General features: G+C 40.1%; 1 protein-coding gene across 1 annotated transcript; it reads right to left on the bottom strand.

Annotated features, from left to right (window-relative positions):
- Positions 1 to 11,339: 11,339 nt before the first annotated feature.
- On the bottom strand, positions 11,340 to 13,475 carry LOC122669905 (dnaJ homolog subfamily B member 13-like). The gene is made up of 2 exons (XM_043866807.1): positions 13,235 to 13,475; positions 11,340 to 11,818 (listed from the first exon to the last, which is right to left on the bottom strand). Exons 1-2 carry the CDS (start codon positions 13,465 to 13,467, stop codon positions 11,374 to 11,376), a joined length of 678 nt encoding a protein of 225 aa, XP_043722742.1. The 5' UTR covers positions 13,468 to 13,475; the 3' UTR covers positions 11,340 to 11,373.
- Positions 13,476 to 19,146: the final 5,671 nt, after the last annotated feature.

The following is a 19,146-nucleotide window of genomic DNA, read 5'->3' as shown; positions in this document are numbered from 1 at the left end:
TTCCATATAACAAATTCCTTTTTCTAGCATTCAGCCACATAATCACCTTTTCGGTGCAAAACAATTCTATTCTTTTTTCTCTTTCATATAGGTACTCTCGCAGACATCCAACACCTTAACCCCTGTTAGCAAGGGTTCGTAGCACTGGTGATGATACTCTAGCCCAATGCATTCTACATGGCATAATATGAGTTGGATGGTGTCAACTGCATCCCATTCTACTGGCTACCACAGGCCTCATTTCTAAGCTGGCTACGGCATCTAGTCTAGCAGTTGCACATACAAGCATCATTGTTAGGGCTGTAAACGGATCGGATTCGGCTCGGATAGTGCTATATCCGCATCCGCATCCGATTCGCTATCGGACGGATTCGAATAGTGCTAAACGGATACGGACACGGATATGGATCAGATATTTTATTCTTTTACATGTAAATATAGCTTTTTGGATACCTATAGCCTATCCGTATCTGCATCCGTTTAGCTTTCAGACAGATTTGGATAGTACTAAACGGATGCGGACACGGATACGAAAACGGATTTTAGCTATTCATTTACATCCCTAATCATTGTCCATTTTCATTATCCATCAGTCAGGAATTCAGTATTTAACAGAATATAAAACAATTGAAATAAATGAATAGAGTAAATAGTATTGTTGTATTTAACATGACTCGTTAGTCATGTTACATTTACACACACGGTTTAATTTCACTCACCTTGTTTTAGTCCCGCTTGCTCAGCAATCAGCTCTGTTCGGGCCGGTATCTGACATTGCACCTCGAGCTCGGGGTCAAAACCTAGTTAACTGGATCATTAAAGTGTGTCAAACAATGTTCAAGATCATAGTAGTGTCCTAGGGTTGTTCTAGGTTTAATTGGACTCGACTTTGCAAACATGGGTATCATTTACAATTCTTTGGGTCTTGCACTGGGCTTTCGGGTCAATCTCCCAGTGCATCATCCAGAGATGCAGGGTTCATCTTTCCTAGTATTTTTACAGCAAGGTCTGCCTATGCATGGCCCTACCAAACCCATAAATCAGTACAAAGGTTCATAGCCTAAGAGAGACTAGGTCTGTGTGTGGGTTCCTGGCTCTGTGGGTCCCACTTGAGTACCCGAGGTGTGGATGACAGCAAGGACCAATGGGGAAGGGTTTTTAAGTCATTTTCATCCACCCCATGCTGTTCTAGACCTGTTGGTGAAGGTCTAAAAAGTAGGAATTACATCTGAGCCCAAACAGCAACACTGGGCGTTTGACTGGGTGTTTGGGTCAATCGCCCAGTGCTTGTTAAACACGAGATTTGGCTCCAAATCTTGATTTTGGTTGCAAGCTTGGCCGTGACTTCGATCAAGGATGATCTTAGGAGGTTTATGGTCCTAAAATAGAGCTAAATGGATTGGTCCTAATGGATTCAAAGTCTGGTTATCCATTTGGAAGCTGGGTTGAGCTCTGACAACACAGAGGATGGCTGCCATAGCTGAGCTCAAGCTTGGATTTCGGTTTTGGCTGCATGCAAGGCATGAATCATCAATATTTGCCTTCAATAGATCTGGTTCTAAGCTAAGGCATGAGGAAAATCATTTGCATGCAGAGGTCCATACCCATACTGCATGATCAGAGTGCAACTCTACAGTTTAGCTCATCTCTAAGACTGACATCCATCTCTATTGCTGTAACAGCTTTAGATCCTACTTCAAATGACTAGATCTTGCACGCAATGTTCATGCATGCAAGATCAAGAGCCCCACTAGGCATCCAGGTGATGCTCTGAGCATTACTGGCTAGAGATGCACCAAACTGGTATAAGAACCAAATGCTAACTTGAATGGACAACAGTGTTAGGGACTGTAACACATACCTATGAACTTGTAGGGATGCTCAAACCAAGTGCAAACCAGCCTTTATCCTCTTCTTCCTTCCTTCTCCCTCTCTTTCTTTCTATTCTTCTTCCTTCTCTTTCTCTTTCTTTCTTTCTATTACAGTAGAGGCAACAAATGAAAATGGGAGGGCTGGCCCCTCCTATTTATAGTTTTTAAGCTCTTAAGGCATGTTTGGCCATGAGCCCCCTCTTCCAAGAATGCATTTTTTAGTGCATTCTAGGCCATTTCAGCTGCATTGGTGGGGTCCACTTGGTTCCAAAGGTGGGTAATGGTTTCTAAAATTTCCATCTACCTTTAGGGGGTGTCCATAGGCTGTATGCATTGTTCCCAGGTGTCTGGAGTCCAAAATACAAGTTTTAGACACTTTGAGTGTTTCACTGGGCGTTTGGGTCAATCGCCTAGTGCATTGCCTAGAGAATGAAATTTCTGCTATTTTGCCTTGGCCTTGTACAGGGGTTGAGTCTAACACTTGGGCACTTCACTAATACCCTTTCCAAGACCAAATACACTACTGAATAGGTATGGCCCCTATGTATTTGGGAGGGAGAGAGATTACCTGGAGTTGGAGCTGTATATCAAGCTGTGACCTGAGCAGCTACATGGGTCTGCAACCCATCTTCTCACAGGTATACTGGATGACATCCTTGGAGGTTCTCCATTGAATTCAACCACAGGGGTGACACTCCACAGTGTGCTTGGGTGATTGGTCACAGGCTCCTGTCCTTCAGGTAAAAATTCCAGTCAGTCTGAGGCTGGTTTAACATATCATCTATGAATACAATCACATATTGGTCCAGCATATCATGGAACACTCTATTCATTAGGTCCATAAACATTGTTGGCGCATTTGTCAACCCAAAAGACATGATAAGAAATTCATAGTGGTCGTACCGTATCCGAATGCCGTCTATGGAACATCATCCTCTCTAGCCTTTACTTCCAGTCCACCAATTCCTAACTCGGATTTAGGATGAATTGAAATATTGATGGAATCCCAATTGCCCCTTTCAAGTAATGGAGGGAACATTCACGGATCCAATACTCTACTCATTACAATTGTTGAGTGAAGCATTCATAAATCCTTCAATTTCAGTTCTTTTCAGTTCTTTGTCATTTCATTCGTCCATTCGTTCCGTTTTTATCATTCTTCAATTTATTCAATGTTTAGCCTCAGTATTCTATATGATTGGTATACCTCTAGTCCACACCACCGAAGTGGTTCTAGTTATTACCCCTAAAGTGAATTCCAGTCATTACGACTGAAGTAGATTTCCAGTCATTACCACCGAAGTGGATTTTCAGTCATTACCACCGAAGTGGACTTCAAGTCGTTTGGCACAAAGCCTGGTATACCTCACAGGTTTTCATGTTGGCATTAACATTTCTTTCATAATCTTTCATCATTTCAGTTCTTGTTACTAGATCGTTTAATCGCAATGTATCAATTATCATTATACCTTTAGCTGTGATGTCAAAAACTGCCGCCAACATTCTTCACATCCTTGCCTTAGCAACATCTTAGCTTGCAAGGCAAAAATCATCATTGTTGGTGGTGCTCGTATCTTTACTCCAGAAAATCTAAATTCCGGTTCTTAAGTACCACCAATTTCTCATAACCCAATACACTGACATGGTAAGTTGTCAGCCAATCCATTCCTAGTATCATATCGAAATCCTTCAAATCTAGTAATTCTAGGCTAGTCTTGAGTCTTTTTCCATTAATGTCTATGGTACATAACTCATAGATCACATCTGTCTCTAAAACATGTCCGGAAGGTGTAAACACACAACCTACAATCTATGCACTTAGGTTTCATTTCCATTCTACTAGCAAACTCATATGAAACAAAAGAGTGCATAGACCCCGAATCATATGCAACCATGTTTGAGATAAATTTAACATACCTGACAAGCATTTACATTAAGCATGAAGCATTACAAGAATCATGTATCATAACATTCATGTCTTCCATCTATTAACATATGATCTGTAATTGGAGATCTTATTCGTGGTGGACATAGTCCCATTATCTTACAATCATTCCATATGTTACTCGTTTCATTCGTTGATCTTAGTCTCAACTCCTCATATGGTTCGGTATTCCCTTTTTCTTGTCAGGCAGTATCTTGGCTTCAAGCCTCAACGCCTCTCAAAGCAATTATTGTCGGGTCTTGTCTTGTCCGTAACCTCAATGCCTCTCAAAACAATTTATTGTCGGATCATGTCTTGGCCTTAGCCTTAATGCCTCTCAAAACAATTTATACATATACCTTACCGAGTTGTGTATTGACATTAGACTCTTCATAACATTCTTACCTTTGTCTTAAACCATTCATTATTTTTTGTTTGTACAATGTCATCTTATATTTATAACTTTATAACCATGTTCATAATACATATGAAGTTTATTCATAGTTGCATACAAAATATGAATACACCTAACATTCATCCATTTCATAGTCCTATGTAATATACACCAATTCAATCATTCACATCTTTGTAGACATGTGAAAAATTATAATTCCTTATCATGATCTTACAATATCACACTAAGGATCCCATTAATCATCTGACATTCATTAAATCCATCCTTTAAACATGCATTACAACATATAATGCAGGAAGAAAAATATACCTTCCACCACTGAAGGTGAAACTCCAGCATCCTTGGTGGTTATGGTATAAACTCTACTTGGAGCCTTCTGCTTCAGGTTCTCCACAATCTTCTTGCCTGAATGTTCCTATTGTTCATGTTTCTAGAAGCCACCACTCTTCCCACATTCTCTTCTGTAATGTCCATACTTTTCACATTTGAAACAAGTAGTGGTTTCCATTAAACATTCTCCCTTGTGGCTCTTGCCACACTTTGGACAGTCAACTTTGGGTCCTTTCTCTTGAATTTTCATCTTTTGATTTTTAGCCCACTTTCCCATAAAGTCGCTGGGATTGAACTTCTTCTTTGGTGCTTTACCTTCAGATTGGGTGTTTTCCCTCTCTACTGTAACAGTATCTCAAATTGCTATCGAAATCACTTTATCAGCAACCCTTTCTTTCAGATTATTCTCATTTTCTTTCTTGCCCTGGTCTAACTGTTTCCCTTGAGCATCTTCCAATTTTCGTTTTTACTGGACTTTCATACTTGGACAGTCCCTTACATAATGGTCTGACTCCATACACCTAAAACAGGTGAGAGTCCCTCGTAAACACTCTCTTTGGTGATACTTTGAACATTTGAGACACCCAACTTGGGGTTGTTGGCCTTTAAACTCTTTCCTATGGTCCTTAGGTATAGTCCTCTTATAGATCTCAATTCTGAACTTTTGCACATCCTCAGCATCAACTTCTAGTTGAGAGGTGGCCACAGGCTGTCTTTAGTCCTTAATGCCAATATTCCTGATCATTAAAATAATCTTCACTTAGAATCTATTTCAAGATCCTAAACATCAATACTTAGATAATCAACTCTAAAATCTTATGCCAACAGGTTACAAGTCTACAGAACCCTTAAACTCTGCTCTGATACCAAGTCTTGTAATGCCCTGGAATGCCTAGACTTAGTGGAGCCCATGACACCGGATCTAACTGGGGTCCGTGCAAGTTAAACTTAACATTCACATAAAACATTTACTATGTATAGATCATAAACATTCTTTGAGTCCAAAGCTCCACTACCATCATAGGCAATCTATCAAAAGATCCATAACATAATATTTATAAGAGTCTTAATGGAAACATACATGAGTTAGTGGCATCAAAATTTAAATCATTAAAACATTCGACCATTCATAAACCCCAATACCCATCCGTCGGGTAGTAACACTATTGGCATCTATCCCTATTAATTATAGTCATCCTTTAAAGCTTTCTTTATACACTTATCAAAATAAATATCTAAACATCCATAATATTAACTATAACTAAACTTCTAGATTAGAAAAGTCTTCTTCAGTCTGAGTGATCCTGCTTGATAACAATTCATTTTCCTTTATCCTTAGCTCCTTGCTCTGTAAAAACATTTAACAATAATGGGATGAGTTTTACAACCCGTTGAGCAAGATAAACAATCATGCATAACTATACATATACATAATCCATAACCAGTCCTAGGGCAACATACATCATGCATCGTTTCCATCTTTCTTTAAAATCATTCATGTGTTACCAAATTTCATTCTCAACCTTAGTCTCAACTTCCCTTGGGAATGGTATCCTTTCATGTTCGGTTATGTATTGGCAAAAGTCTCAACACCCCTCATAACATTTAAGTCAAGTCATGTATTGGCCTTAGCCTCAATGCCTCTTTATGACAACATTTCATACCATCCTAAGTCGTCTATTGACTTAAGGCTTCAAATGATTTTCTTTCTTTATCCTTGAACATTCGTTGGGTACTAAAAATACATTCTCATAAATATTTCTTAACATTACATAAACATATACATGACACATAAGGGGCATATCATAATTGCATGCACAAGACGAGTATATAACATTCATTCTATTCCTTTGTCCCATAGTCCCATGTGATCATGCATCCATTAATCCATTCGCATTATAATAGACATAGGAAAAATAAACATTGTATCATCATCAATCATAACTTGGCATTTAAATTCTCACTCATAGTCCATCAATCATACATTCATATCATTTTAACCATATAATGCATAATTACCGTATCTTATTGCATTGATCCTTCATACTTGTATTCTAACATGCATCCATTATATCTGTCATTCGTGCATAGTTTATATTTAGCATAATACATAGCATTCATTCATTCCAATTATAATTAATACATGCATAGCCTAATAGCTACATGCCCTAATATAATTGACTATCGTTACTCACCTTTCAAACGTTTTTCAATCTTCCAACTTTTAGTCAACTTTGAGTGGCCTTACGGGTCACTTAAACATCGAATCAATGCATGGTTTTTAGTGTCCAAGGACTGACCAATATATGGAACAAAATCATGCAAAAGCATCTTTATAAATCCCTACATTAACTCTATCGATCGATGTTGTCGGTCGACTGTTAGATCGACCTACAAAAACAAAAGGTTGTTGGTCAATCATTGGTTGACCAACACTCCAACCCACAACTATAGGTCAACTGGCACCTGAAAAATTTTGCTCGTAAGAAAAAAAGTAGCCATGGAACTCATGCCCAAACATGAGGGTTTCATCCCCAAACCTTCATACATGAAATTAACAATACAATCCTTTATAACATGCATCCTAATCACTCTAGAATGCTCAATTAACTCATGCATGAACCAATAGAGAAACCAAAACAAATATACCTTCTTTTTCAATGAAAAATCCCCAAAACTTAGGGTTCTTCACTTGAAGCATCAATCAAAACAAGGAATCTCTTCAATCCATTACAGTTCTAACTTCAACACAACCTAAATAAGACATTCAGACCCTTAATAGAATGAACCCTCACTTGGATGCAAAGCCAAATAACTTCCAAAACCTTTACTTTGAGAAATATTTCAAAAACTTCTCAAAACGACAGGATAAACTCCTCCAAATTTGCAATACCTATCAAATACAACCAATAACCCTCTTAATTAAGTTATTCTAGTAACAATCTATGAAACCAAAACATACTTAAGCTACCTATGAATAAACCAAACGAAAAATCAAGGTTCTATTACCTCAAAATCCCTTGAATGACTTCACCTCCTCAATCCTTTGCTCTAATCCTTCACTAATTACTTCAATCTTCAATCATAAGCCTTCATTCCACTATTTTCAGCTTCATTCCATCATCTTCAAGCCATTTCCTCACTCTTCTCACTCTCCTAACCTAATCTGGTAAAATGGAGAAGAAACCTTGTTGTGAAGCTAAACCTCTCCATAAAAAATACATATAGTTAGTGGCAAATTTGTAAATATTTAGGCTTCTGAAGAGAATATCCATAAAACCAATCCAATAATCCTTACCCTAAACCCTCCAACCAATAGTGAATCACTTTAAAGTATCTAGCTAGGGTCTTTCCTGTTATGCCCTTGGTTCTCTAGCCTAATAATGAACTAGATCAAAAATCACTTAAAATGAATCAAGTCATGAACCATGATGAACCAACATCAAACCATAAACATAAGTGAACACAATAATATATCTTATATACCTAGGTCACAAGAATATATATCTTCCATCATTAACCATAGTGTATAAAAATACCAGAGTGTATAAAATCACATCATAGTCTATAAAATAAAATCATGGGGTATAAACGAACATAAATGTCCTTATAGGTCCATCAATCATACACATGTCCAAAAATCATCATAAAACATGTAAAGTCATAAATACATGCATGGAAATATTACCATACTCAAGAAATAACAATCAATAGGATCGGTCACCTTCCTTCCAATCTAGTCATTCTGTCAATGCAACAATAAACAAATATTAAATCGACAGTTCTAGGATCGGGGTATTACACCTATGGACTCAAGTCGTCTGGAATTCGATGTGGCCATCGCTTTCTAAACTTCTCACTCATCGTGTCCATAAGAGGAAGACGATCTATAAAGCTACCACGGTTGACAAACCACCCAGTATTTTGGTCAATAAACCTGTCTTCCACATAGCTCTCTGTTTTCTCATCAAGGATCCTATGTGGATGTTTGACTGTAATGGCCCACATATTGTTAGTACTGACAGATGCCAGCATAGTACCTACACACCAAGGTCAAATCAGATACAGTTTGGGCGCGGACATAACAGGAAAGGAGGACACATCAAAACGGATATGGCGGGCAATGATGAACCAATTTTTGGGGATGTGGAGACAGCAATAACCGGTGTGGGATGGATTGTAGCCTAGAAACACACAAGGAATATAGCGATAATCCATCTTATGCTGATTGTATGGACACATGTACGGAAACATAAGCACCCAAAAACTCGAAGAAAGGAATAGTCGGGTAGCTTATGAAAAACAAACTGAAAGGGGGAAGCACCATTAGATAGAGAGGCATTCGATTAATAAGAAAAGCTGCAGTTTCAAACGTAAAATGTCAATAATGGCAAGGAACCGATCTATGAGCAAGAAGGGAGAGCCCAGTGTCAACAATATGCCGTTGACGGCGCTCAACTGCCCCTTGCTGCTCATGTGTGTGGGGAGCCGAAACTTTGTGAGAAATGCCAACTTTCATGAAATAAGCGGGGAGCGACCGGAATTCCCCACCTTAATCTATTTATATTGCTTTAATTTTGCAGTGCAAGAGTTACTATGTGTGTCAAATTCCATATCACATGTGGAGCACAAGATATAGAGTTACTACATTAGTCTGAGATTCTATATCACATGTGGAGCGCATGGTGTGGAGTCCTGGAGCGAGAAGATCTCTACTACTGAATATCCTAGTAGAATCCCCAATGTGCCCCTTGACACCTCCCTTCTTAACTAATATCCTCACATGCAATTAAATTGATTAGGGTAGCGCCCCCCCCCCCCTTCCCCAAATTTATAATCTTAGCCCTACCTTGACCCTTTTATTCCCATGCAACCAAATTGACTAAGGTGAGTTTACCTTAATACCCTGATGCACCTTCCATTTGGAAGAGGAAAGACGTACAAGTTTATTTCACTCGTCAGGTGGGTAAAATCTCAAACTGGTAAGTGGCTATGGGTATTTCATTTGAAATTGGTCATGAGAAATCTCAACCACACGATCTTCAAGCACCACGTGGCGCTCTATGGAACTCGCACCCCAAAGCACTGCAAGATCTCCAAACAGCATAGGATTTTTATCCATGCATGGAAACTCATTTGGATCCTCTGTGGCCTGGGGTTGAGTGGCCATCGTGATGCACTCAACTCACAGGCCACCATGTGGGCGGATTTTATGCCAATCCAATGGTTGGTATATGAACCCAATTCAAAATTCAAAATTATCGTAAAAAATTCTAAAATGCCAAGCCGCCATCTACCAACATAAAAGCCATGTGGCGGCCTATGAGTTTTTGATGAAAAAATAAAACAATATATTACGTAAAGGGTGAAATGTACAGCATGGTTAGAATGGGGATGAGTACTTCGGTCCCATATGGCCTTAAGAGCTAGACTTCATCCCTACACCAGTTATCTCTAACTTTAGAAAAATTGTCACTTGCATCAGCTAATTGAAGAGAAAAAAAAAAAAAAACTTTTACTAAGTTCCACGGTAGACATTTTTGGGTCAGTTGGGTGAAGAATAGATTGGAGTTCCCTATGTTGGAACCAAAAAACTTCAAGATTGATTTTATCCTTCTCAGCACGTTTCCACCCCTATAGAAGTCCATATAACTCAGCCTCTAGTTCATCATGGGTTGGCAGACAACTTGCAAATGTTAAAACACCCTGTCCAGCTAGCAAAATGCAAAAAGCCCAACCGATTAATCTTGGTTGAAGTTCATATATGCCTGCACAAATTAAACCAAGGAGTTGTAAATCTGTGTTAGAAACCTGATGCATTATAAAGGTGGAGTGTGTGAAATGTGGAGATGCATTTAAGATTGATGCATTGGATGGGGTGGCTATTCAAACCAGAGAGCCATCACAGTAAATCCCGTAGAACCAACATAGGATCAGCCTTGGCCAATCCTATAAGAACCTTGTTCCTTACATTCCATATAAAATAACAATTAATTATAAAAACAGAAAACAAAAAAAAAACACAAATTGAAGATTGTTTATCGATTATTTAAACTTAAGAAGAGAAGCACATAGATGTGCCAAGGAAGGGCTAGAGAGAAGCTATGTTCTCAATCCTAGAGGGCCAGATGCCCAGATACACTTAGTCCAATCACATGACAGAAAAAGGTTCCAAATGGATTCATCACAAGAACCATAGAAAACACATGTAGGCTTGACGGACATCCATTTTGAAGGAGTAGCTTTGACAGACAGTCCTGCATGTAAGACACGCCAAAAGAAAATTTTAAATTTCGGATGAAAATTAAGTTTCCCAAAAAAAAAAAAACAAAGGCCACCAATTGGTAAACAAGGGCCTAGAGTGACTAGGTTCATCAATGAACTTGACCGCGAGTTGAGTAGAGAACGACCCAGTTTTAGACAAGGAGCATCTCCATTGATCATCAAAATCTGAGATGTTGATTTTCAAAATAGCATCAATGAATGTATGAGGAAAACAATTGGCGGCCTTTGAGTTAAGCACAACACAATGGTCACTCAACCCCAGGCCGTATAGGATCCAAATCCTTTTTCTAAACTTCTAAAACTTTTGGGTACAGAAAAAAAATTGTAGTTTCATTGATTCCAGCTTTCTCAACCTATTACCAACTTCCAAGCCACATATCTTTTTAGTGTGACTGGAAATGTCTCGGTCTATATAAACCTTCTATCATATGGTACACTGTAGTACAAGATTTGAGTATTGGCAGTGAATGTGAATGCCAATGCCAATGCCAATGCCAATGCCAAGAGAAAAATTTTCAAAGAAATATTAACAGAAAACAAATTTGATTTCAAGAGCAATCTTGAAGAAGATTAACAACATCAGAGCGCTGTTCATCATTCAATTGAGTTGGGAAATTGATCCCAAATTTGACTTGTAGATCTCCTCTTTTTCCATGATCCATTGGATTAGGCATGCCATAGCCTGGGATTTTCTTTATGTAGCCAGGATACACGATCTCTTCTAGTCTCAAAACCATCTTCTCCCCTCCCAAGAGTGGAATTGAGAGGGTGCATCCGGTGAGGGCTTTTACTAAGGGAATTTCTACTGATAAGATCAAGTCATTAGCTTCTCTCTTGAATATGGGGTGGCGTTTCTCAGCAATCGAGAAGATGATGTCGGCTGGTAGAAATCCTGGTCTCTCATCACCCATTCCTTCAAATGTTATCTTTGTTCCTTTTTTCCATCCAGGTTTCACTTTTATCGTTAGTGTCTCCTCTTCCTGAACAATCAATCTGCCACAGAGAACCCTAATGAGTATCACAGAAAGATTGATAATAATTCTGAGAAGTCGATTACTTTGTCAGATTATCAAGAATCATCTGTTCCTGTCTAATTTAAGGTTGAGACACAGATTTTTCTATAGACATTAGGGCCATAACAACAGACTCATCAACTATATGATCTCCCTCTTAACCACAGATTTTGATCCTCTGCTGCCACCTTGCCATGCGGCCAGTGTGCAGCCTCACATAGGCAGGGGCAAAATGACTGCCCTACCCCACCAAGGCAGGGTGCTCAGGCAGTGGGTGGGGCGGTCATTTCCCCCCTGCCTGTGTGAGATTGCACGCCAGCTGCATAGGCAGGTGGCAGCAGAGGATCCAAATTGCTTAATCACTGCCCTCTTCAGCATGAAATTGTTTTTTAATAACTGGAAAAAAAATATATACAGCACTATAAGAGGAAAGATCGTTGAACCACTGCTCCACCTTCGGTATTGCCATCACCAGAGCAGGGGCTCAATCAGAAGATAGAACAAAAATTATGAGAATCTATATTTGGGCCTCATTTGCGAATCCCAGCTACTATCCTGAAGAACAAAAGGAGCACAATCTCAAACTAAAGATATTCTTGTTGTTGCCACGTGCTTTGCTAGCCGATTTGCTACCACATTCATTTTGCGAAAAACATAAGTGATTGTTGTTCATGAAATAATGCATAATCCAAATGCTTCCATTAATTCCTTTCATGGATTTTTGCATTCCCCATATCATATCTATGTGTATACATGAGATAACATTTCCTATGCATCTACTAGTTAAGGGAAACCATCAAGATATTATGTTTTTTGGTGAATGAAATATATGTTCACCAAAGCTCACACCAAACAAAATAATAATAATTAAAAAAAAATAATAATAAAAATGAAAACTCCACAACAAAACAATCACCAATCAAATCAAGCACAAAAATCATGGATGCCATGATGATTGTTTTATGTGTCTATCATATCTATGTGTATAGATGGCATAACTTTTTCTATGCATCTACTAGTTAAGGGAAACCATCAAGATATTGTGTTTTTTGGTGAATGAAATATAAGTTCACCGAAGCTCACACCACAAATAAAACCCAAAAAAAAAACAGAAAAATCAAGAAGAAAACTCCTCAACAAAATTGCCACCAAACAAATGAAGCACAAAAAGGCTATGTTTGGATGTCGAAAAAAAAAAAAAACATAATAAGACAAAAATAATTGATACAATAATTGTTCTATATGTCATCAAACTCCAAAATTTATTGAATTTTTTCTTTTCTTGTGACATCCAAACATAGCAATAATAGGGTAAACCAGAGAAATCCAAAGAGAAAACAAAAGAACAGAGAACATAGAATATTATTTCAATGGATGGAGAAAAAAATGTACGAACCCTGTATTAGTAATGACATCTTTTGTTATCTTGACCTTTTTGGTGCATCCCTGCAACAACTCCTCAAGGGTACATTCAAGCTGCTTCTCCACTGGTGGGGGCTTAGTTCTTGCGCTCGAGTAGGAGAACATAATAGGGGTGGTGCTGCTCCGTCGGCTCATGCTTCTCAAAAGCGATGGCTCGCCCGGGCTAGTGGAGAATGATGAGCTTGTTGTGTTGCTCATTCGGCTCATGCATCTTGACAGCGATGGTTCGCCGCTCAGGCTGGTATGGATTTTGCTTGAAAGAGGTGGCTCATTAGGGCTGTTAGGGGTGGTGCTCCTCCGACTAGTGTTTCTTGACAGCGGGCTAGACATTGGAGATGGGGTTTGACATCTCCGGCTCGTGTCCTTCGAGAGGAACGACGGCGTGTAGAATTGATCTTTAACGCTCTGATGCTGGTTGAAGTTACAATGAGGTGTTGAAGGATGAGTCCCTCCTCCATTGTCTCTATAGTTTTGAACTCCATGCACATTAGCATGGTTGCTAAGAGCCTGAAAATAGGCTTCATTAAGGGATTTTAAGTTTTCAGTTTTGTTGGAAGAAGAACTCTTATCATGATGACGTCTCATGACAAGGGATTTGTAGGCTTTGCAGACATCTTTAATGCAGGCACCTTTGGAGATACCCAGAATAGTTTGGAAATCTGTTAAGGAACGTTTATGATGTTCTCCCATGAATAAGGGAGAAAGAGAAAGAAACAGGACAGATGGTTGGTTATAGAAATAAAAAGATAAGAAGGGGAAGAAGAAGAGAAGAGAAGAGAAGAGAAGAGAATAGGAGAGGAGAAGCAGAGGAGAGAAAGTTGTGAAAATGGAGGAAATCCACTTCCACATCTACATCCTACATCTAAAAAAGAAAGACAAAGCCAAAGATGAAGCGTTTTGTGAGGCCTTCCTTTTATTAGGCACAAGCCGTTTAGAGTAGGTGGACTAGGTAGTTTTCATATCATATATGATGAGGAGATAGTTGATGGTTCTTCCCTTTTTTAGAAAGCTTGGGGGCTCTTCTCTATGATGACTGTGGAGTGTGGACATTGAGTGGAGTGTGGACATTGATTCAGATCGGATTGGAATCAATTGAAATCCGTCCCAAAAACAAAAACCAATCAGCCCTCAAATCCGAAAACTCAATGCATTCTCCAATAATAAAAGCAACTATTCGAAAATGCAAAATCGACTTAGACTGTATTCCAAGAATGCATCCAAACGCTGCCTAGGATTAGTCATAGCAGATTCTGAGTCACTGATTCGACCAATCTGATTACGATTTTTGAGACGATGAATCATCAATTTGGATCCTCTACAACCATTGACGGCACATGTAAAGCACACCGAACACGTGATCATGGCCATCCAGAATCATTGTGGGCCATTATTACGCATGAAACACATAACAATGATCATGGCCATCCATTTCAGACTTCCTCAACTAGAAGAGGTAAATAAAAATAAAAAATAAAAAAATGTAACTAAAGGGGAAGTGTTTCCTGTGGGGGACTGTGGCCCTTGCATGCGCATGGGGCAAATGGGAACTAGCACGCATAGAAGCATCCAATGGGTGATCATTATTGTCTTTCATAAGGGACAAGAAGGTCATTTCACCCCACCCCCTTGTCTGGGCATGGACAGTGCACTCCCCCCACAGAAAATATTTCGGAAATATTTCTCCAAAAATAAAATGTTGTTTCAATTTCATGTCTTTTATTATTAAAAAAAAAATTCTTGGCCAGAAGATATATGGCTTTTTATTTATTTATTTATTTATTTTTTGGCAAAAGATTTTGTGGCATGGGCATGCACAAAACCTTTTGCCAATTGATAAAGCAGATTTGTGCATCTGAACCCCTTTAATTGGGAGCAGTCTTAGTTTAGTTCAGTTGATCACATGATATTTAAATAGTTTAGGAGGTTTAATAATGGGGCAACGATCGTTTTAATGAGAATCAAAGTTGAAAAAATGGGTTCTTACATTCAAGTTCTTATACTATTACAACACTATTATTTATATATTACAATAGGGATTTTCTTATTGACACACCTTACGGTGTCAAATAATTCGTAACCTCACTTTTTCTTACATACTTACATGGTGTTGCCGCTGTAATCTGTACCGATTGGGAGACCTGCACACAAGAGACCAGAACGTGAATATCAGAGAGGTCCAGAGCGGACCTCAGGGTTGAATCTCCAATGCTTAAGTCAAAATTCAAAATAACAAACAAGGATGCTAAAAGAGCAGTAACTTGAGAGAATTTGTGTGTAAGATTGAATAAAATGTTCCTTGTGGTGCTTTCCTATTGAATTAAAAATAAGTTACTGGTTCTTCACATGGCTGAGCCTTCCAACCTCTCCGGGGAGGTTAGGGAAGGCGCTAAGGCGCAGGTTGATCCTCCTAGTGATAATGTGGTAGAGACTGAAGGTCCATTTGTGCTAAGATGCCGGCAGGGTCTGAGCCGGCTGGGAATCTCTACCTGGGAGTGCATGTGCTGCGGGATTTCAAGAAGCTGTGGCACCCTCAAAGGAAGCTCCCCGTGCATGGTCATTACTTTTTGGTTCTACTGCTCAAGCAATGGAAGGCCTTCCCCTCCACCTCTCGCCGCCAATCATGGTGGATGGAAAGCCAATTGTCAAATGCCCAGCGATCGTTGTAAATGAGGAACTCCATCTGTGGGCTATGACAGTGGTAGGATTCTTCGTTGCTCGAAGACCACCATTTGCGTTTATCAAAGCCACTCTGTCGAAGCTGTGGAAATTGATCAGGCATGTGGACATAAAAGCTCTTGAAAACGGTTTCCTCATTTTCCAGTTCAGCAACGACGAAGACAAAAGCAAGGTCTTGGAGGAGGGACCGTGGAACTTGGCGAGAAGGCCTCTAATAGTTAGACCGTGTAACCCGGACTTTCTATTGAAGAAGATGGAAGTAAAATCCATTCTTATTTGGGTGCGGCTTCCGACACTTCCATTCCACCTCTGGACACCCTCTGGTCTGAGCTTGGTAGGCAGCGCTCTTGGGATTCCTCTATTCTCGGATAGCATTACCCTCTCGAAAGACAGGCTCTCTTTCGCTCAGATTTGTGTGGAGATCAGTGCCTCTATGGAGCTTCCTTGATCGATCACCGTGTGCCCTGAGGGGAGAAGTAGCTTTGAGCAAGAAGTTTTCTATGAATGGGTGCCCCCAAGATGTGCCATATGTTGTTCTTTTGGTCACTCATCAATCAGTATGTTAAAGCCCCTACAGATCAATTGCCGCGTTGCCCAGGTCCTAGAAACGAAAGAAGAATGGGTCCTGGTCCTATCCAAACCTCTGTCTCTCACATTAGATCCCAAGCAGATGGATCTCAGCTCTAGCTAGAGACGACAGAGATGCAAGTTCAGTCTGTTGAGGATGGTTCCACCGTTGGCATTTCCTCCTCGAGCCCGGAGATTCCTGTCCCCCATGCGACTGGTGATACTTTCAAGCCTTCCCATTTTTGTGAAACTCTCTCTGCTGCAGCTTCTACAAGCCTGAACCCATCCCATTCTAGGCCTTGAGCCTCTCTACAACCTGTTACCAACCCATCTGTCACTCACAGTCTGGCTACAAATAGAAATCAGTCTGAAATTCTAAGTTCATGCTCTGAAATGGACATGGAAGGTGGTTCCAATGCTCGCTTAGACTCTTCCTTGTGGGACCCCCCTCATCCTAGTGGTCCTAGTCTTTTGGGTGCCTCCCCTTTACATGAGGCTGAAGGGATTAACTTGATCGTCCAATTAAGGGAAGAGCCCAATGTGGGTGTTGGACCCATGTTAGAAGAAATTCAAGATCAAGTGGACCCCCCCCCCATCTCCGATCTCTGACCCTTGGTATGCCCATGTGAGGGATGTCTTCAAAAATGTTGGTGGTGACAAGGAATCCCAAGAACAATCGTCTCAAGATCGTGTGCACAAGGGTCCAATGGGTGGAGGAGCCTATGGAAGAAACGGAGATAATCAAACTGGGAGTTGGGTGATTCCTCCTATTCTTCCCTATAATCCTAAAGGGAAGAAGGTTGACTTTATATATAGGTGATTGGTTGTTTGGGTTCGATTATGTCCTTTGTTCTTCTTTGCGTGGTCTCCCTTCAGTTTGATTAGGCTATAGATTAGTTTGTTGGTTTGTTGTGGAGCTTTCTCCTTGTTCTTGATGTTTCTCTCTTGTAGTCTCCTACCTCTTCTCAAGTGGCTTGAGGCTTGTACCCTTTGTCCCCCCCACCACCTTAATTCTTCCCCTTATATTCCACCCTCTTTTCCCCCCGCCCCCTCCTGGGGTTTGGTAATAGATTTATTTATTCACCAAAAAAGATGTACCTTGTGTTTTACCCCCTATATATAGTATAGGCGGTTGAGTAGTTAGATTCCTGGTATGAGATTCCGAGAAGGAAGGTGAATCCCAATAGGAGTCCTAAATTGTAGGAGATATGTGAAGAGAGTCCTGTTAGGAAAGGTTTCTATGAAGACAATTTCCATACCTTGTGGAGAGTCCAATCCGAATAGGAATGTTCCGGTTATGGGAAGTTCGGATCTCAATGAATCACAGTGTCTTTGGTCTGACCCACGATCCGGTTCGATCACCTCTACAACGTGTCATCCACCCATTGGTAGGCGGTTTTTATGCATATTAGATGCCCCCCACTCCCTTGGATCCAAATAGGGGCCGAGGGAGTAAGATGTTTTTCCTTCATGCTCAGCTCGGTGCTTGAATGAGGTCTTAAAGCTTTAACTTTGATCACCTCCTCGCTCCTCGTGCTCAGCCTTGAGATACCTGAGCCGAGAGCATGAGATTTAGCCTTTGCTTACCACTTCGGTCATCGATGCTTGGTCTGGAGATGCTTAAGCCAAGGGCATGTTGTTTGGACTATCGCTTCAGTCCAAGTTGCTTAGCTGTCTTCCACTCATCATTAATTCGTATTGGTCCACTCACGCCTTTTTCGGGATTTCTTCCATGAGGCCCTTTAAGCGGGCATTTCTTAAGCCTACAGATTTTGAATTCTAAGTTTCAAAATTTTTGAATTTCTGAAGAGACGTTTTATGATGGCACCACGTGGACTTTGCCTCGGGGACTGAGAGGTCGTGGGATCTTTGACCGTCCGATTCAAAGGATTTGAGCCATTGAAACTTTTTTTTTAATGAATGAAAAATTATATTCAACGAAACAAGAGGAACCCCCCCCCCCAAGAAAAAAAAGAAGAAAGAACAAAAAATACAAGGAGAGAGGTCTACAAGAAAACAACGGATTACCCGACAGCCAAATCAAGTGGAAGGGACGCCACCCAAAGAGGGACAAATGACAATATCAACATCTAACTATTAGTCACATGGTATAGCATCCACTTAGCTATTGACTCTTTAACTAACCCCTTCATATTCTTCCATGCTCCTTTGATTTTTGATTGAGTGCTTCCCTTCTTCCTATGTAATTTAGGATCTGATGCTAATGGTGGTACTGGTATCGATACAGGTGTTGGAATTGCCTTCATACTTTGTGATCTTTTAAAAGGATTCAATAACCCAGCAACTCTAGAACCTCCGGATGTGCCTGCTCCTCCACTACCCCCTACTCTCTGTCTCTGCTGATCATCTCGAAAACTAACTTTACTCCTCGAACCAGACCGTCGAAAGTCCCTAGCCTCCTGTGGTGTTTGTATATCATCAGGGTCATCACCATCATCATCATGGTATTCTCCTTCTCCTCCTCCCATTGAACTCCTCACTCCCTCCTCAAGTTGTTCCCTTACCCTCTGCTTGTCAGCCTTCCTCTTATTCTTTCCCCTCAAACTATCACCAACTTTCCTAGCTACTTGAGTAGGAACCATATGGCAACCAACAACATCTTTAGATCCTCAAGTCAGATGT

Source organism: Telopea speciosissima, chromosome 7 (genome assembly GCF_018873765.1).
Source record: "Telopea speciosissima isolate NSW1024214 ecotype Mountain lineage chromosome 7, Tspe_v1, whole genome shotgun sequence".
In the NCBI taxonomy this organism is placed as follows: domain Eukaryota; kingdom Viridiplantae; phylum Streptophyta; class Magnoliopsida; order Proteales; family Proteaceae; genus Telopea; species Telopea speciosissima.
This window is presented reverse-complemented; position numbering and strand designations above follow the sequence as displayed.

Coding starts and splice junctions, on each gene's coding strand:
- LOC122669905 (XM_043866807.1), bottom strand. CDS start 13,467: ATGAGCCGAATGAGCAACACAACAAGCTCATCATTCTCCACTAGCCCG. Junction 11,819..13,234: donor GATGTCATTACTAATACAGG/GTTCGTACATTT, acceptor TCTCTGTGGCAG/ATTGATTGTTCAGGAAGAGG.